The sequence below is a fragment of the Mustela nivalis genome (assembly GCF_964662115.1).
Source record: "Mustela nivalis genome assembly, chromosome: 14".
NCBI classification, from domain to species: Eukaryota; Metazoa; Chordata; class Mammalia; order Carnivora; family Mustelidae; genus Mustela; species Mustela nivalis.
Window position 1 is genome coordinate 12,406,724 of NC_139033.1, and position 18,943 is coordinate 12,425,666.

The window sequence follows — 18,943 nt, forward strand, 5'->3', positions numbered from 1 at the left end:
AGGGAACCCCCCGCCTCTAGCCTGGAGGAAGCATCTGTTCTAAAAGTCTCTAAACGCCATGAAAACCGGTAGTCCAGAGCTCTGTAGAACCAGAGTCCAAGCTCTGTAGAACCCCGCGTTTGCCGAAAGTTGGAGCCCTCAGGACAACTGAGCCTCAGTTTACGGAGGACGATCCATAAAATGGGACAAATACGTACCTGTAGAGCAATATGTCCTACAACACACCTGCTCACAGGATGTGTTCCCTGTGGGATTACTACCGCTCCCGGAGCGGCTCACCTAGTTGGTCTCCCAACAGAAGAACCTAGCAATTACCTGCCTGCCAAAGCAGTGCTTTTCAGACGTCCGTGGACATGAGTCACCTGGGGATCTGGTGGAAATGGGGCCCAGGATTTGCATTTCCAACCCCTCCCCGTCCAGGGACCACGCTTTCAGTAGCGGGATACTAGGACGTAGCGACACTGACATGAATAATGTAACGCTGACATCATTAGCCCGGACTTGGGCCACTGATCTCACAGTCAGCCTAAGGAAGAAAAACACACGTAAGGATGGATGTCCTACAGACATCTGTAAACAATGACCAACAAAAATACCTCCAAAAGGCCCAGGCTTTGCACCATTTTGCTGTCTGTTTATTTCAAGTTTACAGAGAAGCTTAAACATCTGTGGAAAAACACCAAAGGCTTATTTTTCTCTTAAATTCATGTACTTTTAAGTGATAAATACACAGTATTTAACTTTGTACACCTGATAAAAGGAAAATGCATAGTAGAAAGGATCAGGAATAAAACAGAAGCATCGGGCATTAAATCACAGAATAGAAAAGTCAGCAGTCCCACGAAACTCAGCCCATAAAGCTGCAAAGAGGATGGGAACCGACGACCTTGAAACCCTCTCTAGCACCTTGGAAGCAAGTGGAGGTCATGGTTCCTCCCCCCAGCAATGCAAAGCTCCCCTCTGGAAGATGAGTGAGAGCAACAGTTTGAGCCCATGCATCTAAATGCTCAGGTGTTTGCCTCCTCGGTCCAGAAGTGCTTTGAGGATGGGAGCCCTAACTCATAGGAAAGGACAGACCCCTGGGGAGACAGCCTCTCCAGCCCCCAGAGCCAACAAGGGGCTAGCTACCGCTTTCTGGAAGCCCCCGGTAAGCCTGTGAAAGAGACGGGGGAAGTGGAACAGGGCAGAGGAAGATGGGGCAAGACCTTGTGCAGGCCCCAAGTTGCTTACACCGAATTGGTCCCACAGATGAGCCAACAATGGAAGAAACTGATAGGGAATCTTTTTTGCTAACCAGGAGAAGCTGCCCATGATGGCTTCTCCCCTTTCTGGACAGAGCCAGCTTCCAAAAAACCAAAGTTTGTGTTCCAAGAGAATGGTAACCCTACCGCTGTGTGGTACAGCGCTCTGCTTATACTTTATGCGGGGAGCACTTTCTTTGCACAGCTTTCTTTGGTGTTTCTTTGGAGAGGAGAAAAAAAAAAAAAAGTTATGAGCCCACCCACCTAAAGAGCTGGCATTCCGCATGCGGAATCTTACGTGGGGAGTTCTGCAGTGGAAGAAATGGTCTTGCCCGATGCAGCTGTGTAAACAGGAGTTCTACAGAGAGCTCGCTGCCCGCCCGCCCCAGGCGAGCCGCTCGGCCAGGCCAGAGTCCACACAGACAGGCTGGGACTAAGGACAGGTTGACTTGAACTACTGCAAGGTGCTGACTGCAAACCAACCGGACCCCATCTGCTCCCAGAAGGGGCGGCGCCCGCAACACAAACACGTGCAGGAACGCAAAAGGAAGGACCAGGTCACAAAAAGCAAGCAAGCAGGACAGACAACCCTTCCTCCGACGGTCGTCTCTGCTCTTGGAAGCCAGCATTCCCTAATTCTGTACGGTCTGTACGACAGCAAGAAAAGTCTGGCTAAATGACAGTCAAGAGCTTACGAAAGTCTGTGGAAGCCAAGAACACCCAGGTTCCGCGAGTGCGCTGGGCAGCGGGGGCACGAGGCCTCGCTCCTCTGTCTCTCTGTAAGAAGTCATCCTATGATCAGACAGAAACTACAGGAAAGCATGTCCTCTGAGCCCAGTTACCAACACCATTTCCCCCAAGCCAGAGACCAAAAAAACACTGGGAATCTCCCAGGCCAAAGGCCTTCCTGTTTTCCTCCCCCTTGAACTTCCCCCTCAGCCATGTGTGGCTCTGGAAGAAGTCACACTTGAACTGCAGTGAGAATTCCCAGTATGAGTCGGAAACCAAAAAGGTGAGCTTCTTCTGTCCGGGCTTTTGGCTTACAAAACAGAACTCCCTGTGCCAAGCCCTGGTTCTCTTGGACCCTGAGGACAGCTCTGCGTTTCCACAATCTTCTCTATAGGGTGCCCCAGAGTTCTTGTGTGGATCCTCACAAAGCTTTGCCAGTAAGGACGGTCATTTGTGTTTCCGTTGAAGCAGAGTATTTCCTCATTGGCCCTTCAGAAACTAAGTGTTTCACTGACAGCAACAATCAGCTAGTAATTGAGAAAACAAAACTTCAGCAGTCTCTAGGATACACAGGTTACGAACAGGCCAAGCTGCATGTTAATATACAGGCACAGATTTCATTGGCTCTAACTCTCATCACAAGCCTGAAGCCGTGGAAAGAATCCTGGAAGCTCTAAATGATCTCTGAACTGCTCTAGAGTTCAGTCTAGTTAGAGAATTGAAAGTATTTTGTTTACTCGTAAGCCATGTAATGTACATGGAAGTGTAGGATTTCACCCTGAAGGTTTTGTCCTTTAATGAGAGACTGACCAGAGCTCAGTTAATATTTCAGAAACCCGCTGTGAGTGGCTATCAGCCCTTTAGGTGAACCCCCCCCTCCCGCCCCCCAGCTACCATGGAACGCCCTTCGAGGGGTGGAAAATCCCCTTTGCGAAGCAACTAAGCTTCAAGCCCTTTCCCTTTTCCAGACTACAACTCTACCCATAAAAAAAATCTGAAGTCCTTCTTACAAATAAGGTGCATCGAAGCTCCCAGCAGCTCCTAGGGCCAGCCCGGCCCTGACCCCGTGAGCCCCCAGTCCTGGAAGGGGCCACGGACTTGGAGTCTGGGGCTTTCGGGGTTTGCAGGAGGAGTCACACCCCTTCTTCCTCTCCCTCTCAAACACAGCAACTAACTATGTGGTCTCAGCCCACACCGCCAGAGTTCCCTGCCAGTTTTTTTATGATTTTCAAACCCCACACACATTCACTTTGTATTATCTGACATGGTTCTGAGTTCACAATGAAGGATTTTTTGGCATAAAAACGTTTTAAAAAGCAATTGTCCCAAAATGCATGTGGCTTTGGGTCTGCAACTCCTCACACCTGCCCGTTCAGCCAGCCAGCGGCCAAGGTCGATGTCATGGAGTCAAGTCTTTTTTTTTTTTGTCCCCTTTAAAACAACAAAGGAAGAAAAACAAAACAAAACAAAAACACCAGAGATGACGGTCAAGGCTCTACACACGTGCTGGGTTTCCGTAGGACATGCTGCTATGGAAACGCAGGGTGCAGCCTGCATGCGAGGTCGCCAGTCCGGGCAGCTACTCCATCGCCTGGTCGGGCCGCAGAGGATGCATGCGAGCGCACGGGCTGGGGGCCGGGGCCCCCCAACTCTCGGCACAGGGACCGCCTTTCACAAGAGCACTTCCTCCTCCCCCACGGGGGGCGGGTCGGGGGCCCGGAGGCTGTCTTCGCTGCCTTGCTTCCTGCTCACCGAACAGAAAACCCACGTTAAGGCAAGGCTGCCCCAGCCTGAACCTGCATCTCCCACCTTCCCACACCACCTGCAACGTCACTGACTTGGCTTTTCCTTTTAGAGTCTCTCCCCTTTTCTTGCCTATATGAGGGTTTCAGAGGAGACTTCGTATCCCCCTCTGTAAATGGCAAAGCAGCAGCATTTGCCAAAAATAGAAAGGAACTATAAAAATAGATGCGAACCTATCTGTGTAACACCCCAAATCATCCCACGTGTGTAGGGCGCAGCCAGCGAGGGGGCCTGTTCCTGGAGGTTTTTAGGTATCTTGATGTGTCTCCCCACCAGCCCCCACCCCAAGCTTCCTTCTTCAGGCTAAGGTTGAAGGCTCTTCAGTCACCTGTAGGTGAACTTCCTGGGGGGGGGGGCGGCACCTGGGTTTGGCCTGGCACAGAGCCAGCCTTTTGGAAACAGTGGTTAAGAGGACTGCCGCCTGCACACAGGCTCATGGGACACCTTGGATGGAGAGAAGGGCCCTCCTCTTGGTGATGTGAGGGGTCAGAGCAGAAGAGACCGAGGAGGTAGGAGGAGAGGTGTCGCCATGTCCCTGAGAAGTCACATCCTGAAATGCCCCCAGCCAGACGTGCCCGGGAGGACAGACACAGGCTGATCTAAGGAGCTGAAAAGGAAAATCCTTGAGAAGCCCAAATCACTTGGGCCGCCAACAACAGGGGCCCCTTCTAAGGGAAGCCAGACTACGGTCTGCTGTGTGTGCCTGGCCAGAAGGGAAACTCTGTCCTGGCACAACGGAAGAGAAAGGGTGACGTCTGTACACTCCTAAGAAGAAACCCCTCTCTGTTTCAAGAGCAGGCTCACTAGCATTTAGGTTTCTGCCGACGAAGAGGGGGTCTAATCTCCCAGGGAGGAGAGCTGTAACTAGATGTCCAATCCCGTCCTCAATTTCTGCCCTAGAAGTGCCTGCTTGGACCAGCGGGTGTAGCTGCAGGCGGCCAGCCGGCAGGCCTCGGACCCAAGGCCTCCAACAACTGAGTAAGCCCTGGGAACTCCGGGTGCTGGGTCTCTCAGACAAGCCGAGCACCCCACCAACAGCCTGAGGGCAAGAGAAGTAATCCGCAGGCCTTGCTGGGAATCTGGATAAGGGAATAAAGGAGTCAAGCCATTTGGGCCAATCTCTGGCACCTTGCGATTTTGAGCTCATTGAAGATAAAAAACAGATGGCCAACTAGCACACAGGCAGGAGGTAAACCCTACAACTTGAGATTGAGAAGAAAAACTTCAGCCCATTAGGCTCCATCACCTCGGAAGGCTCAAAGAGCAGCAGGCAGCAGATAAGTGGGGATCCACCTGGCAGGAATGATGGCTAACTGCCACTTTCCCTGATCCTAAACTGTCCCCCACAGGCCCCTGATCCTGCACTGCAGCTGGCCAGTAATCTTCATCTCATGCATCAACTCCCACCACACAGAATGGCCGCGTGCTTGTATGTGAACACTTGTAGCGGCAGGCATTTGTGACAGCCAAAGTGGAGACAATGTCCATCACCTAACGATCGGAGGAGTACAAGGTGGTCTACCTGCACTACGAAATACCATCTGGCCAGAAACAGGAAGGAGGCGCCGACGCCTGCTACACCACGGATGAGTGCGAGACCCCATACACAAAAGTTTACACGCTGTACAGTTCCACTGACATGAAGTGTCTAGAACAGGGCAACTGTACAGACACGGAGAGTAGCTTAGTGGCTGCTGGGAATGGGAAGTTGCTGGTGACGGCTGGGAGACAGGATTTCTTCTAGGGCTAATAAAAATGCTCTAAAACTGGGGAGCCTGGGTGGCTTGGTGGGTTAGAGCCTCTGCCTTCGGCTTGGGTCATGGTCCTGGGGTCCTGGGATCAAGCCCTGCGTCGGGCTCTCTGCTCCACGGGGAGTCTGCTTCCTCCTCTCTCTCTCTGCCTGCCTCTCTGCCTACTTGTGATTTCTCTCTGTCAAATAAATAAAATCTTAAAAAAAAAGTTCTAAAACTGTGGTCTTAGTTGTACAAGTCAAACCCACTGAACCGTGCCCTTCCAATGGGTGAAACTTACATATTATGTAAGTTACATGTCATATGTAAGTTATATGTCAATAAAACTGCTCTTAGAACATAAAAATGGTTTCCCAATTACAAAATTTTAAATGTCAAAAAAATTAATAAAAAATACATAGAAATGACTGTCTGAAGTTCCCAGTTGAGGACGAGGTAGTGAGTAGAGCTCAACAGAAGGAACCCTAGAATTTCCATCTTGCCACAGGCACTAGGGGGAAGAGAGGCAGCAGGGGTGCTAAATGTTTATCATTAGTCCACAGGGACAAAAACTCCCATCTGTCCTGGGAGATGCTGGTAATGCTGACAAGGCTTCGTGTTGAGAAGACAAATGGCCAAAGGGAAAAGATTCAGATGCACCCCGGGGACACAGGACTCTTACACTAATCTGCAGCAGGCGGGAAGGGAAGCTATTTTCTACGTCTTCACCCATCAGAGAAGAAAGGGGTGGATACTGGAGAGTCCCAGAACACTGCTTGCCTGATCTACGCTCTGACCACGTGGCCCCAGGGCAGGAGCAGCCACAGGACCCCGTGACATAGCTTCAACGCCACTGACGTGCCCGGAGCATATGTGGGTACCAGACTGGGCCATGAGACCTGGGTGAATTCACAGGCATTCCGGGTGGAGCGCCATGCACCCGCAGCCCCAGCCCACATGCATGACCCGCCGTCGGGTCCAAGCCCCTGGATGACCCTTGTTTTTGTCCTGGGTCCAGAGGCCCCAGGGGAGCCTGGGCACAGCAGCCCAAGCTGGAAGGACCCTCCGCCTGGGTGGGGAGGCCCCGTGCTCTGCAGCTGCCCCCGCCCCCAGGCTCTGGCAGAGGCTACAGCGCAGGCAGGCAAGCATTACCTTGGGCTCAGACAGGGGCTCACACTCCCTGGTTGGTTTTTTGCTGGAATGGCCGGAGGGGAGGAAAAGGAAGTGAGAAGGGACACTTGGGATCTATGAGATGCCTTTCCCCCACCCCAGAGACACTCAGACCCCCAACACCAGCTTCCCAGAGCTGTTGCCAGGGGAACTTTGAGCAGGGTGCCCCTGCTGTGACACACAGGGTCACGTGGGCGAGAAAGGCCTTGCTCCTCCATCGCTGGGCTAATCCCACCATGGAACATGCATGCTTCTGGGCCGCAAAAATTCTGACTCTCAAGAGGTCCCTCAGTTAAAGTGCAAGTCTCCCGGAGAAAGGCTGCCGCATGGGTTAGGCATCCACAAAAGGTGGGCTAAGTCCAGGTGGGGCAGGGTGGTGGTGGTGGTGGTGGCGGTGGTAAAACCAAAGGCAGCTGCTCTGATTTCCCCGTGTGAGCCTGGGAGACCTGGTCTAAGTCATTCCAGACGCTTCAGCTCCAGGGATGGGCCCTGGGCCGAGTGCGCTGGGCAGGGCTGCCCTGTGTTCAGCTCTTAGCTCCCCATCCCAGAGGAAGGCAGGGGGCCACTCACGTGAGCAGGTTTCCAGGCGCCGACAATGAGCGCTCCTCCCGCCGGCTGCCCTCAAACGGGTTCCCGAAGGAGCGTTTCCGTATCATGGTCTTCACCAGGATCTGAAGGACAGAAGAGGAAGCTGGGCCACCCGGGGGAGACTCCAGGCAACCACCTCCCCTGCGCCACTCTACGAGAGCGATCTCCCTCTTCCTTTCTCTACCAGCCTCCCTGCCGCTCCTACGGCTTGTGGCTGGCGACAGGCCTTTGAGAGATCCCAGGCAGCATCCCTCCCACTGAGGACACAACAAAGCCATCACCACATCTGACTAGTCCATGTCCCAAACCGTTCATTCTGACATTCTGCTGTCTTAATCTTGTCTCGGTCTACTGAAGCCCCAGACGGGTGCGGGGAGAGGGGGCGGCTCTGTGCTCCAGGAAAGGCCAACACTGTCCCTCCAGTAACTTGGAAATGTTGCACACAAGCCATCACTACACCTGCCTCGTCGCCCATCAACCCTGTCTCATCTTCAAACCTGGGCCTTTATTTTCAGTGAAAACTATCTGACCACTCCAACAAGAAAGCAACTGTTCTTTTCCAGGCCAAATTCAGGGGCTGCCACTTCTCTTTAAGCTGAAATAAGTGTCCCACAGTAGAACACTCACCATTTTAAAGTGTACACTTCAGTGATTTCTAGTATACTCACATCACCACCATCTAACTTCAGAACATTTCCATCACCCCAAAAAGACACCCCATTTCCCCTCCCCCCAGGCCCTGGCAACCATCAATCTATGTTCTGTGGATTGATTCATCTATTCTGCGCATTTCATGTAAACGGAAGCACACGGTGTTCAGCCTTTTGTGTCTGGCTTCCTGCACTGAGCCCCACGTTCTCAAGGCTTCTACGGCTGCAGCAGGTGTCGGTGCCTCCTTCCTCTTTGGGGCCAAATGATGTCCCTTTGTACGGATACACCTCCACTGGGGGACATGTGGGACATTTCCACTTTTTGGCTCTTGCGGATAATGCTGCTCTGGACGTTCGTGCACATGTTTTTGTGTGTGGACCTGTTTCCCACACAGTTTTCATTTCTCTTGGGTCTGTACCCGAGGAATTCCTGGATCACGTGATGACCATGTTTAACGTTCTGAGGAACGGCCAGACCGCTACAGTGGTCACACCACATGAGGCTGCCTACTTCTCAGGGGGCTGCATTTGAGTAGAGGATGGGGGACACCGGACGGGGTGTAGGAGCTGAGGAAACACCCCAGGACACTGAGGGCGGCCAGCCCAGAGCCTGCTGCGGTGTGGAGAAGGGGCTGAGAAGTCCCAAAGGTCCATCCAAGTATGACAGGCACCGGGGGCAGGCTGGTCCATTGTCAGTAGTGGGAACTTGCTCGTGGGCCCCCTCACCCATTCTAACCTAGATGGGGTCCCCAGCTTGGTTGGCAGATACCTGCCTGATCCCTTGGGAAGGGGCACCAGTCCCTCATCCTGTCCCATGGCCCCCTACTCAGCTTCCCTCTGCCTCCCAATCAGGTCCTCTCCAAAGCCCAGACCTGATCCCCTTACTCTCAGACAAAACCTTTCACCCACAGGACTCTGGAACTTATCCTGCCGCTGGCCAGAGGGCCAAGGACAATTCTGGAGCAAGGGAGTGAATGAGATGTTTTTGGTGATCCTTTTGGCTGCTGCATCCTCTGAAGGAATAAGGAAAAGACCCCAGCCTAGGAGGAGCCGGCCCCCAGCCCCTCCAGCAGAACATGGTGCCTCTTCAAGCTATTTTCCATGTTGACAGAGCTTCTGAATTGTTTTATGTGTCTGCTACTAAGAAGAAATCTAAGTATTTAGAAAAACATGGACAGCGGTGCCTGGGTGGCTCAGTCGGTTAAGTGTACCTTCAGCTCAGGTCATGATCTTGGGGTCCTGGGATCAAGCCCAGAGATGAGTCTGCTTCTCCCTCTGCCCCCTCCCCCCACTTGTGTGCACTCTCTCTCTCTAATACATACATAAAATCTTTAAAAAAAACAAAACAAAACAAAAACAGTGACGTTCCAAAAGGTAGAAACACCCATCATCACAAAAATAGTGATGTTCCAAAAGGTGGAAACACCCATCATCTCAAAAACGGATAAACGAAATGTGGCCTAGCCGTACCATGGTGTGTTATTCAGCCAGGAAAAGGAACAGCACGCTCCAACACAGATGAACCTCAGAAACACCGCGCTGAGTACAAGAGATCAGACACAGGAGACCACATACTGCGTGATTCCACTGACATGAAATGCCCAGGAGTGGCAAATCCAGAGACCGAAAACCAACCGGGGGTTGCCAGGGGCTGGGGCGAAGGACAACAGAGTGACTGTTAATGGGTACAGGGTTTCTTGGGGTCAGGGGGATGAGAATGTTTCAGAAGCACAGAGGTGATGGTTGCCCAATATTGTAAATGTGATAAATGCCACTGTATTGCTCACTTTAAAACGGTTTGTTTTACGACACACAAGTTCTAGGTCATAAAAAAAGAAAACCACTGACTTAGACCCCCCCACGCAAGACACTCCCCATCCCTCCCTGGCCATGGCTTGTGGTCTGTGGTTCCAGGAGCATACCATTTCCTCCTCCATGCCTCTGCAGGTGTCGCTCCCCACGCCACTCCCTGTCCCCCGACAAGACCACCTGTCCTACCCCTCCTGTGGCCTTGTCAGCTATCCCAGCCCTCAGGACCCAGCAGAAGAGGCTCTGCCTCTGCCCTCCTCTGCACAAGCCTGTCACCGTGTGAGAGCAAAGGAGGGTGATTTTTTTTCCCCTCCCTCTTTCTTACAAGGCCAAGAGCCCCACAAGGGCTTGGGCTGTACCTTGAGCATCTCTGTGGCCTTGTGCCTGACACACACTGGGTGAGTGGACCTGGACCTCCCCACCTTCGCCCCCACCCTCAGATGGCCGCAGCAGCCCCCCTTTCCTCCCTGGTGTCCACATTCCATTTTCCATGTGGGATCTTTCCAAGGCCAACTGTGACGGGGCTACTCCCCTGATTTAAACCCTACAGGTGCTCCCCACCCCTCTTGGGACCAAGATCTAAATCTCTGCTGTGGCCTCATGTCTTGGGTGGTCTGGCCCCACCTCCTGCCCAGATTCCCAGGGCCACCTTCCCCCCACCTTCCTTGCCCTGCCTCAGTGGCCCTGGCTTTCTTGAAGCTTCTTGTGGGCCAAGCTTCCTCCGAGCAGAGGATCACATTTGCTCTCCCCTCTGCCAGAAACACCCTTTACGCAATACCACCTCAGCCAGTAACACCCTGCCATCCACTCAGTATCTAGTCACTCCTTCCAGGACGACTTCTCCAACCCATCACCTTGGCCACATCCCCCTCTTAGGGCTCCGTGGGCCCCCTTAGGGATACACCTTGTAGCCCCTGTGTTTTGTTGGTTGTTTGCCCAGCATCCGCCTCTCCAAGACCACCAGGCACACCATGTTGGTTTTGCTCATCCCTGGAACCCCTGTTCCCAGACCTCTAGGATCAGAGACCTCCTAAGAACACCCTGAGCCTAGAACAGAATAACCTGCGGTGGGCACCTGGGTCGGACACCAGCTGCCTCCCGCACTGTGGGGGCAGGACATGGATGAGAAAGACTGAGTGAGTGTGGGTGAGTTTTAACGTGAAGGTCATGCAGAGGCCCCAGGCGGGGCGGGAGGAGGGAGATGTGAATGGATGCCCCACCACGGGGGCTCAGGTTTTGGAAGAAGGAGAGAGAAAAGTGTGTGGGGAAGCAGGAGGGAGAAGTGCAAAGCTGGGAGAGAAGGAGCCAGCACTTGGGCTCCCACAGGGGCAGTCATCTGAGGCCAGACACTGTGTCTTTGTGGAAAGTCTCACCAGCTCCTCCCAGAGCCTAGGGCCCTGCCTGCCTGCTGGAGCCAGCGGTCGCCAAACGCAGCCCAGGGCTTTCACGGTGGCCTTAGAGGGACGGCCAACTGGACTCTGCCGCCTGGCCCCCAGGACCTTGAGAGTCCTAGTCTCGTTCTTGGAGCCAGATGCCCTCCTGGGTAGGGGACTGGCAAGTGAGGGATTCCCAGAGTCTCCAAGGTTAAGCTTGAGGACTCCACGTTCTGGTCCTTTTTCCTAGGTCAGGACCCAAACACAAGGCCATAAAAGCACATGAATTGGGAGCCCCTGCCCCTAGCCCTGGGAGCTGCCCACACGGCAGATGTGAGGCAGGCTAAGCCATCCTCTCAGGAGACCGAAGATCCAGCCAGGTGGGAATTCCATCTTAGAGACCTCGGCTCCAGCTCCCGCCCCTGGCACCTGCGCTGGTCCTTCTCCTCGCCCTGTCATACTCTGAAAGCAGGAAATCCAGGAAGAGCAGGAGTTACCCCTCCCTATAGTCACAAAGAATCTGCCTGTAGACAGAACTAAAACTACAAGATGCAGGGGCCTCCTGGCCTGCTGTGTGACTAAGGCCCAGAGCCTGGAGGCTTTGAGTCAGGGACAGACCCAGCCATCCCCTGACTCTCAGGCCCAGCGTCTGCTTCTTGGCTGCCCGCCTGTGTCCCGGCCCGTCCTTGCTGGCCCGCCTCATGCTGTCCCTGTTCTCGGTCAGTGGTTTGGCCCGCCTTACCACGGTTGCCAGGCTGGGAATGTGTTTGACCGAGTTCTCGACCTCCTCTTCGGTCACCTCGACCAGCGTGCAGTTCTCGTCCTCCGATGGCAACGGCTCCGCCCCATGCCTCGTGACCCAGGGGTGCAGCTTCAACGAATGACAGGAGGGGTGAGGGGCAGGCGACTGGCTCCCAGAGGCCAGAGGGCGACACCAAGGCCCTGCCAGTGAGCGGAGCCAGGGAGGGAATGCACAAGGGCAGAGGTGGCGGCCTGAGGTCAGGCATGCAAGAGAGCTGGCAAGCCAGGCAGAGGGTGGGGGTGAGCGAGATGCAAGGAAACGTGGAAAAGACGGAAACAGAGAATGGGAGGGAGCCACCAGGCCGGGATGCGCGCCAGACCGCACTCTCCATGGGGCCCAGGTCTTGGCAGAAGTGACCAGAATTTGACATCTGCCTTGTACGGTTGCCCAAGGAGCACCCATCACCCCTCAGCAACCTTCTCTGATGCCCCTGAAAGGCTCTGCTGAGAGCAAGCAGACCGTCCCCATTTCACAGAAGGGGAAAGAGAGGCTTAGGGAGGCACAGGGAGACCAGTTAGAAGGACACAGTCAGGAGAGGACCCGGGCGGGGATCTTCCCCACCCCGCCGTCATCCCTGGGGTCCAAGTCCTTATCTGGAGCCATTTGTTCTCCTCCTCCTCAAATCCTAGTTAACTGATGCCTAGGAGCTCCTGAAGCAAACCTTTGGATTTCTGAAAGAGTCAGATGTGTGCATGTGGCACTGGTCAGGGTGTAGGGGATGCACAGGGCTCTCTCCTAACAGTGCTTTCTGCAAAAGGATGGAATTCAGCAGGCCAGGGACACGGTGTCAACCTGCTCACAAATTTCCTCCCATCCCCACTGAGATTTCTCAAAGGGATAGGCAGGGCCAAGGAAAGGATCTAGGACCTTGGCAGCCAGGGTGTGGAGCACACAGAGACCCCAGTCTGGTCTGGTCCAGGGAGGGTGAATGCCATCAGCCCAAGCCAACTGGAGCGAGCACCAGCTGCCCCACTGGCAGTAGATCCCACTGCCACAATCACAGTTAACGCAAGTCCAAATCCTCCTCCCCAACTCCCACCACCACCAGCCCTCAGCAGCCCAGAGGCCCAGGGCATGGGAGGATTAACAGTGCCGAGAAGGGCGCAGCGCTGTGGACAGAGAGGCGTGGGGCCCGGCCGAGGCAGGGTTGAGCCAAACAATTCCAAGCAGAGGACACAGGCCTGGCCCCTGGTGCACACCCCATGGAGAGTGGTGGCCCTCAGGTACCTTGATTTCTGGCACCACGATCCTTGATTCCGGGTTCTTGTCCAACATGCGGGTGATTAGGTCCTTCAAGTCCTCAGCTATATCGGGCCTGGGGGATGGAAGACACGTTAAAGGGTGGGACACACACAAAGGACCGCCAAGGTCTTGGAGAGGAAGGTGAGTTGGGACAGAAAGGCAATACTCACTGATCTGGAAACTCCAGGGCCTGACTCTTGATCTTACTGTGTAAACACATGATCCGCTCGTCCATGAACGGGCACTACAAAAAGAGGTCAGGGACAGACTGGCCACTGCAGGCTGCCACATCAGTCCTGCATAGGCTGGCATCACTCCACGTGGGTTACAGCAGAGGAATAAATGCCCAGGAGCCCACTCTAGTGAGGGAGCAGTTCCCATGCCACAAGGCTAGAAGAACCAGGGATGTCCTTCTAGAAGGGCTAGAGCCCCTCCCAAGCACACTGTGGCTTTCCTCGGCAGCTGTGCTTTACTTTACCTACTTATACAAAAGCAAAGACTCCTCCACCCAGAGGTAGCCCCACCTGCTGGGTGAACAGTAATAATACTAAGCACAATATCGAAGATGTAGGGGCGACAGCAGTGATTCGTGGGGCCTTAACCTGGGTCAGGCCTTGGACAGAGGTTTCTCAGGACCAATTTTCACTGGCTGTTCCCTCTGCCTGTAATGTTCTTCCCACCAACAAATGCATGGCTCGTTTTCTCCCATCACTCAGGTATCTGAACAAAGCTCACCTTCTCAGGGAGGCCTTCCTGAGCCCCTTTCTAAAGCAGACCACCCCCACCTGCTGCCATGTGATTTCTCCTCAGAGCACAGATCTGGATGTTATGTTCCATTTGTATTCCTTTACTGTTTAGCTCCCGCAGGGCAACATCAGCTGTAAGAGGGCAGGGAGATTGTTGCTGGTCTTGCTTCCTGCCGTTTCTCCAGTGCCCAGGAATACCCCTGGTGCAAAGCAGGGGTTTGATAAATACTTGTTGAATTAATGAATGCTTGAATTATATCTGCCGATCCTCTCAGAGCCTTAAGAAATCATAAATATTCTTCTCATTTTACAGAAAAGATAAAGACAGAAGATCAGAGAGGTCACATGTCCTGGGAAGCATAAAGCTGGGATTTTTACTCTGATGCCCATTCACATGCCACTTCCCAGCTGACAAATCAGTGCTTCTCGGTGGTGGAACAGACCTGGGAGGAACTCAGGTACGGTGCCAGAAAAGGAACTTTTATATGAGATGCTCAGAATGTGGGAAAAAGTCACAGAATGTGACCTGGTCCTCTCCCGTCCAAGGAAAATTCTTTCATTAAAAGCAGTAACTTGGGGGGCATCTGGGTGTCTCAGTGGGTTAAAGCCTCTGCCTTTGGCTCAGGTCATGATCTCAGGGTCCTGGGATCAAGCCCCACATCGGGCTCTCTGCTCAGCAGGGAGCCTGCTTCCCTTCCTCTCTCTCTGCCTGCCTCTCTGCCTACTTGTGATCTCTGACTGTCAAATAAATAAATGAAATCTAAAAAAAAAAAAAAAAAAAAAGAGCAGTAACTTGAATTAAGAGTTAGGATTACACAGGTGTACCCATCTGACAGAACTCATTAACCAGTACACTTCAGATCTGTATATTTCATTATATGTCAATTTTACTCCAAAAATGAAAAAAAAAAAAAAAACCCCAACAACAAACAAATACTGAGCTCTAGCTAATGACTACATTCTGAAGCAGCGTCTGGAAGGAAGTGTAGAGATGTTAGCAACTTACTCTGGAATGTGTAAAAAAAAAAAATAAAGACAGGTTGAAGATGGACAGACTTGTGATAAAACCAATACAGTGAAATGCTGATGGCAGAAACAGCTGGTGGCTGTGTGGATGTTTCCTGCAGTGATTTCAACTTTGCTATAGGATTAAAAATTTCATCAAATATTGGTGGGGAGGACATTATAAACCATGAGACCGGTTTCTTAAGCTTTCCTCCATAAAAGCACAAGTTCATGAAAATGAAAAATCTGTGCTTCTGCTGTTCACATAATTTAATGTGAACTTCAGAATAAAAAACCAAAGTTCCTAAACATAATAATAAGAGACGACAGCAAAAGAACATCGACAAAGAGATGAGACCGCATTCCCTCGGTCAATAACGCCAAATGGATTTTCACGCCCATTCCAGTTCTGTCCCCCCAACAGCTGCTTCTGGGAACACACTCTGCTGAGAGGAACATCAAAGCAGCCCTGGGCTCAGGAAGAAAGGGTGCCAGTGGCTATTGACTTGTGATGTCTGTCTGGGGAGTCGGAATAGGGAGAGAGGTAGCGCATCTGTCATCCTTGCGCCAAACCCGTCTATTATTTACAACCTCTAGCGCTTCTGTCAATCCTTCATGTTAACAGATCATTTCCCACAGACAGGACTATTCTATACAGGTATGCACATTTGGACAAGCATCTTTTTTTCACATTCAGGTCTAACTGTGGTAAACTCAATGACTAAGTACTGTCCCCCCACCGGGGCTGCCCAGCGACCCTCAGCAGACAGGACACCCCACCCCGTTACCTGGCCAAACACAAAGCAGTACAGCGTCACGCCCATGGCCCAGACATCCAAAGCCTGCAAAAGAAAGAGCTTCGTGTAAGGGGCCAAGAAGCAGCGAGGGTTGTCTACGGCTCCTACGCAGCCAAAAACGAAATCAAATCCTTCAGCTTTTTTCTGAGAAACCACCCAGTTCTGATTCCGGATCCTGCTCCTGGCCGCTGGGTGAGCACATGACCCAAGCCCGGCCAAGTGATTGGCTTAAGGATAGGAGCATGTCCCAGGCCTGACCAATGAGAGCACCACTCCCCGCCGCCCGACACAATGGTTGGCTCAAGGATAGGCACATGACCCGGGCTGAGCCAATCACAGCCAATCCCGAGATTTTTCAGAAGGCTCCTCAGAAAGAATGCTCTTTCTACTGAGGTAGGTAAGCTGATAGGGAGGAGCCTGGAACTGGGGATACCCACCCACCTGGGCAGGAAACCAATTCAAGAAAACAGCTGAAAGATGGAGAGATAGATTCTTGTGGGAATCCCGTTATCTAGCCAAACCGGAAGCCATTCTTCATCTACAAGATCCAGCGGATTCGTTGTTTAAGCCAGTCTGGGTGCGATTTTTGCCATTTAAAGGGAAAGGACCCGATCACAAGCAGAACTCATCATCTCGGACAGGTCCACACCTACCTTCCCGGAGAAGATCTTCCGGGTCTCCGAGAGTGACTCCGGCGCCATGAAGGCGGGGGTGCCGACGGTGTTAGAAAGGAGCGCATCGCTGCCCTTGAACTCGTTGCTCACACCAAAGTCGGCAATCTTGATGTGGCCATCTTCTCCCACGAGCAGGTTGGAAGGTTTGATGTCCCGGTGGATGATCTTCTGGTAGTGTACTGGGCGTGGGGTGGACACCAGATGGGAGAGAGGGGGGAGAACCATGTGAGAAGCTCTGCGCAGCCCTCAGAGCCCAGAAACACAGACACTGACCCAGCCCCCAAGCCCTTCCCAGCCTTATCCTCCCAAACCTACATACCCTCAGCTTTGAGAGATAAGGGGGGGGGGTTTGTTTAAGGAAGTTACCCCATCTTCAAAAATAAGGAGTGAAACATCAACTGACAATAACAGTTAGTAACCACCTGCGGGGGACGACAGTCCCTGGAGCGTTTTTGTTGAGCCTGGCTGGCTTCCAGCTAGAAGCCTCCCGACTTGTGACAAACATATTTTCGTTTACTAATGCCAACACTCAACCTGTTCACCACACCAACAATGACTAGAGCGGGTCCAGTGGAAGTATGGACCACAAGGTAGGACTGGGCACTTCATTAACTCCTTCCTGCCTGGATGTCAACCTATGGGAGAGGACATGGTCTCTCTTCCTATGGTCTGGAAGGCCCAACTGCATTTCTTTGCTGGTGGTGGTGACGACGATGATACCAGTAATAGGGGCACCAGCTCCATTTGTTGAGTGCCCCACCTGGGGCCTAGCCCTGTGTTAACTGGTTCCCATTTTCCCCATTTAAATCTCCCAACGAGGGGCGCCTGGGTGGCTCAGTTGGTTGGACGACTGCCTTCGGCTCAGGTCATGATCCTGGAGTCCTGGGATCGAGTCCCGCTTTGGGGAGTCTGCTTCTCCCTCTGACCTTCTCCTCGCTCATGTTCTCTCTCACTGTCTCTCTCTCAAATAAACAAATAAAATCTTTAAAAAAAATAAAAATAAATAAATAAATAAATAAATAAATCTCCCAACAATGCGCAAGGGGAAGAGACAAAATGTTTTACAACCAAAAGCAGAAAGGACACCTGTCAGTCAGAACTACTGATATGTACTGGCTGATTTCCACCCTGGTGAGAGATGCTTTATTCCCATTTTACAGATGAGAAAACTAAGGTAACAGGAGATTAACAGGATCCCCATCCCAGGGTTGCTGGGTATAAAAGACAATGCAAATACAGCCCCTAACAGCACCTGGTATACAAAGAAAGTCCTGGGGCAAACAATCATTATCAATATGACTCTTAAATTTTTGTGGCAGAAAGAAGTGTTTCTGTTCATCGGGAGCATAGCTTTCTACAGCTGTCCAAGACTGCATTTCAGACGATTCTGCTTCCCACCCACCTGCTGCTTGCACTCCAGGAGGGAAATTCCACTTTCCCACTTGCCATCCGCTAGCTGGGATGCTAACCACCCCCGGGTGAGAATCCTCCCACAGGCCCCCGCTTACGGTACTCTATGCCTTTGATCAGGTCCTGGAAGTAGAAACGGGCCTGGTCTTCGGAGAGTGGTTTGAGGGTGGGCACTTCCATCACAGGCCTGGAGGGTCACAAAGCAAAAGCAGACACCCTCTCTCACCAGCAGAACCAAGCACCGCCTCCCTTGAGAAGCTCTGCAGCTTGAGAAGCTTCAGGCATCCTGCCTGCCAGGACAACGGGATACTCACCCCTGGTTGACCAGTTCAAACACTGCAGGGAAGACAAGGGGGTCAACTGTTACATTGGGAAATTGGAAATCCATCTTCCTCCTCCTCCCCAATCGCCCATAGAACACCAAGAAGCACAGAAACTAGTACTGGGGCTGGAGAAAGGAACAATCCACTGAGCCAAAGCTGGTCAAGGTCCTGCAAGGTGCTCCCCGGTCTGGCTGTATTTTTAGTCCTCCAAACAGCCAAGGACCCCCTGGCCAGGGAAATAAAAAGCAGGGAGACAGGAGACAGGTGGGGATGGCTCATGGGATCCTTTCTTCTCTCCGCTCATACCTTGGAGATTCCAGGGATACAACTGATACTAAACTATGTTCTCTTAGTCACACCCAGGTTCCAGCCACCTGATGCCATAGAACAGTCTATGGGGACACAACCCAACATCTGTTTACTTAGGCACAAAGAGGGAGCCCCAGAGGTCTTCAGGACCCTAGCAAAGTTTTGATTCAAGAAACAAGAACATGTTTCAACAATCCCTCCCATATCCTCCACATTGCCAGGCTGTGTCAGGCCACAGACAGAGAACACTTATAGATTCTTCCAACTCCTCAATGCTCTGCGGTCAGCTGGGCCTCAGACTGTTTCCTGTGACTCCCAATCCAAAACAAGACTTGAAGGGGGGTGGGGAGGGGGTGGAGATTTCTTCAGCACCTCAAAGGCCAGCTCATCCCACGATTCCTAAACAGGGCCTTTTCTTGACACATTCATGCACGACATGCAAATGCCTCCCACCCTGCCAGCTCCTTCCCAGCACTGTATGTGCGGGGAACCCCTGCTCCAAACCACCAAGTATTAGATAAGCTGTGTCCAGGGAACTGCAC

The 18,943-nt window shown here is 52.5% G+C and overlaps 1 protein-coding gene across 11 annotated transcripts in view; it reads right to left on the reverse strand.

The window, feature by feature from the left end:
• Positions 1 to 613: 613 nt before the first annotated feature.
• CAMKK2 (calcium/calmodulin dependent protein kinase kinase 2) overlaps positions 614 to 18,943 on the reverse strand; it is a 47,804-nt gene continuing 29,474 nt past the window's right edge. For 4 of the 11 annotated variants that reach the window (XM_082698459.1, XM_082698458.1, XM_082698450.1 and 1 more), the window contains 8 exons: positions 18,084 to 18,105; positions 17,868 to 17,956; positions 16,339 to 16,538; positions 15,677 to 15,730; positions 13,308 to 13,381; positions 13,123 to 13,210; positions 7,244 to 7,344; positions 614 to 3,714 (listed from right to left, as the gene is read on the reverse strand). In XM_082698459.1, the coding sequence (XP_082554585.1) occupies positions 3,642 to 3,714; positions 7,244 to 7,344; positions 13,123 to 13,210; positions 13,308 to 13,381; positions 15,677 to 15,730; positions 16,339 to 16,538; positions 17,868 to 17,956; positions 18,084 to 18,105 (701 nt within the window). In that variant the 3' untranslated portion in view covers positions 614 to 3,641. Of the gene's footprint in view, positions 3,715 to 6,655; positions 6,699 to 7,243; positions 7,345 to 11,835; positions 11,965 to 13,122; positions 13,211 to 13,307; positions 13,382 to 15,676; positions 15,731 to 16,338; positions 16,539 to 17,867; positions 17,957 to 18,083; positions 18,106 to 18,943 lie in introns of all 11 variants that reach the window. The other 7 variants (XM_082698452.1, XM_082698449.1, XM_082698455.1 and 4 more) reach the window with 4 other exon arrangements.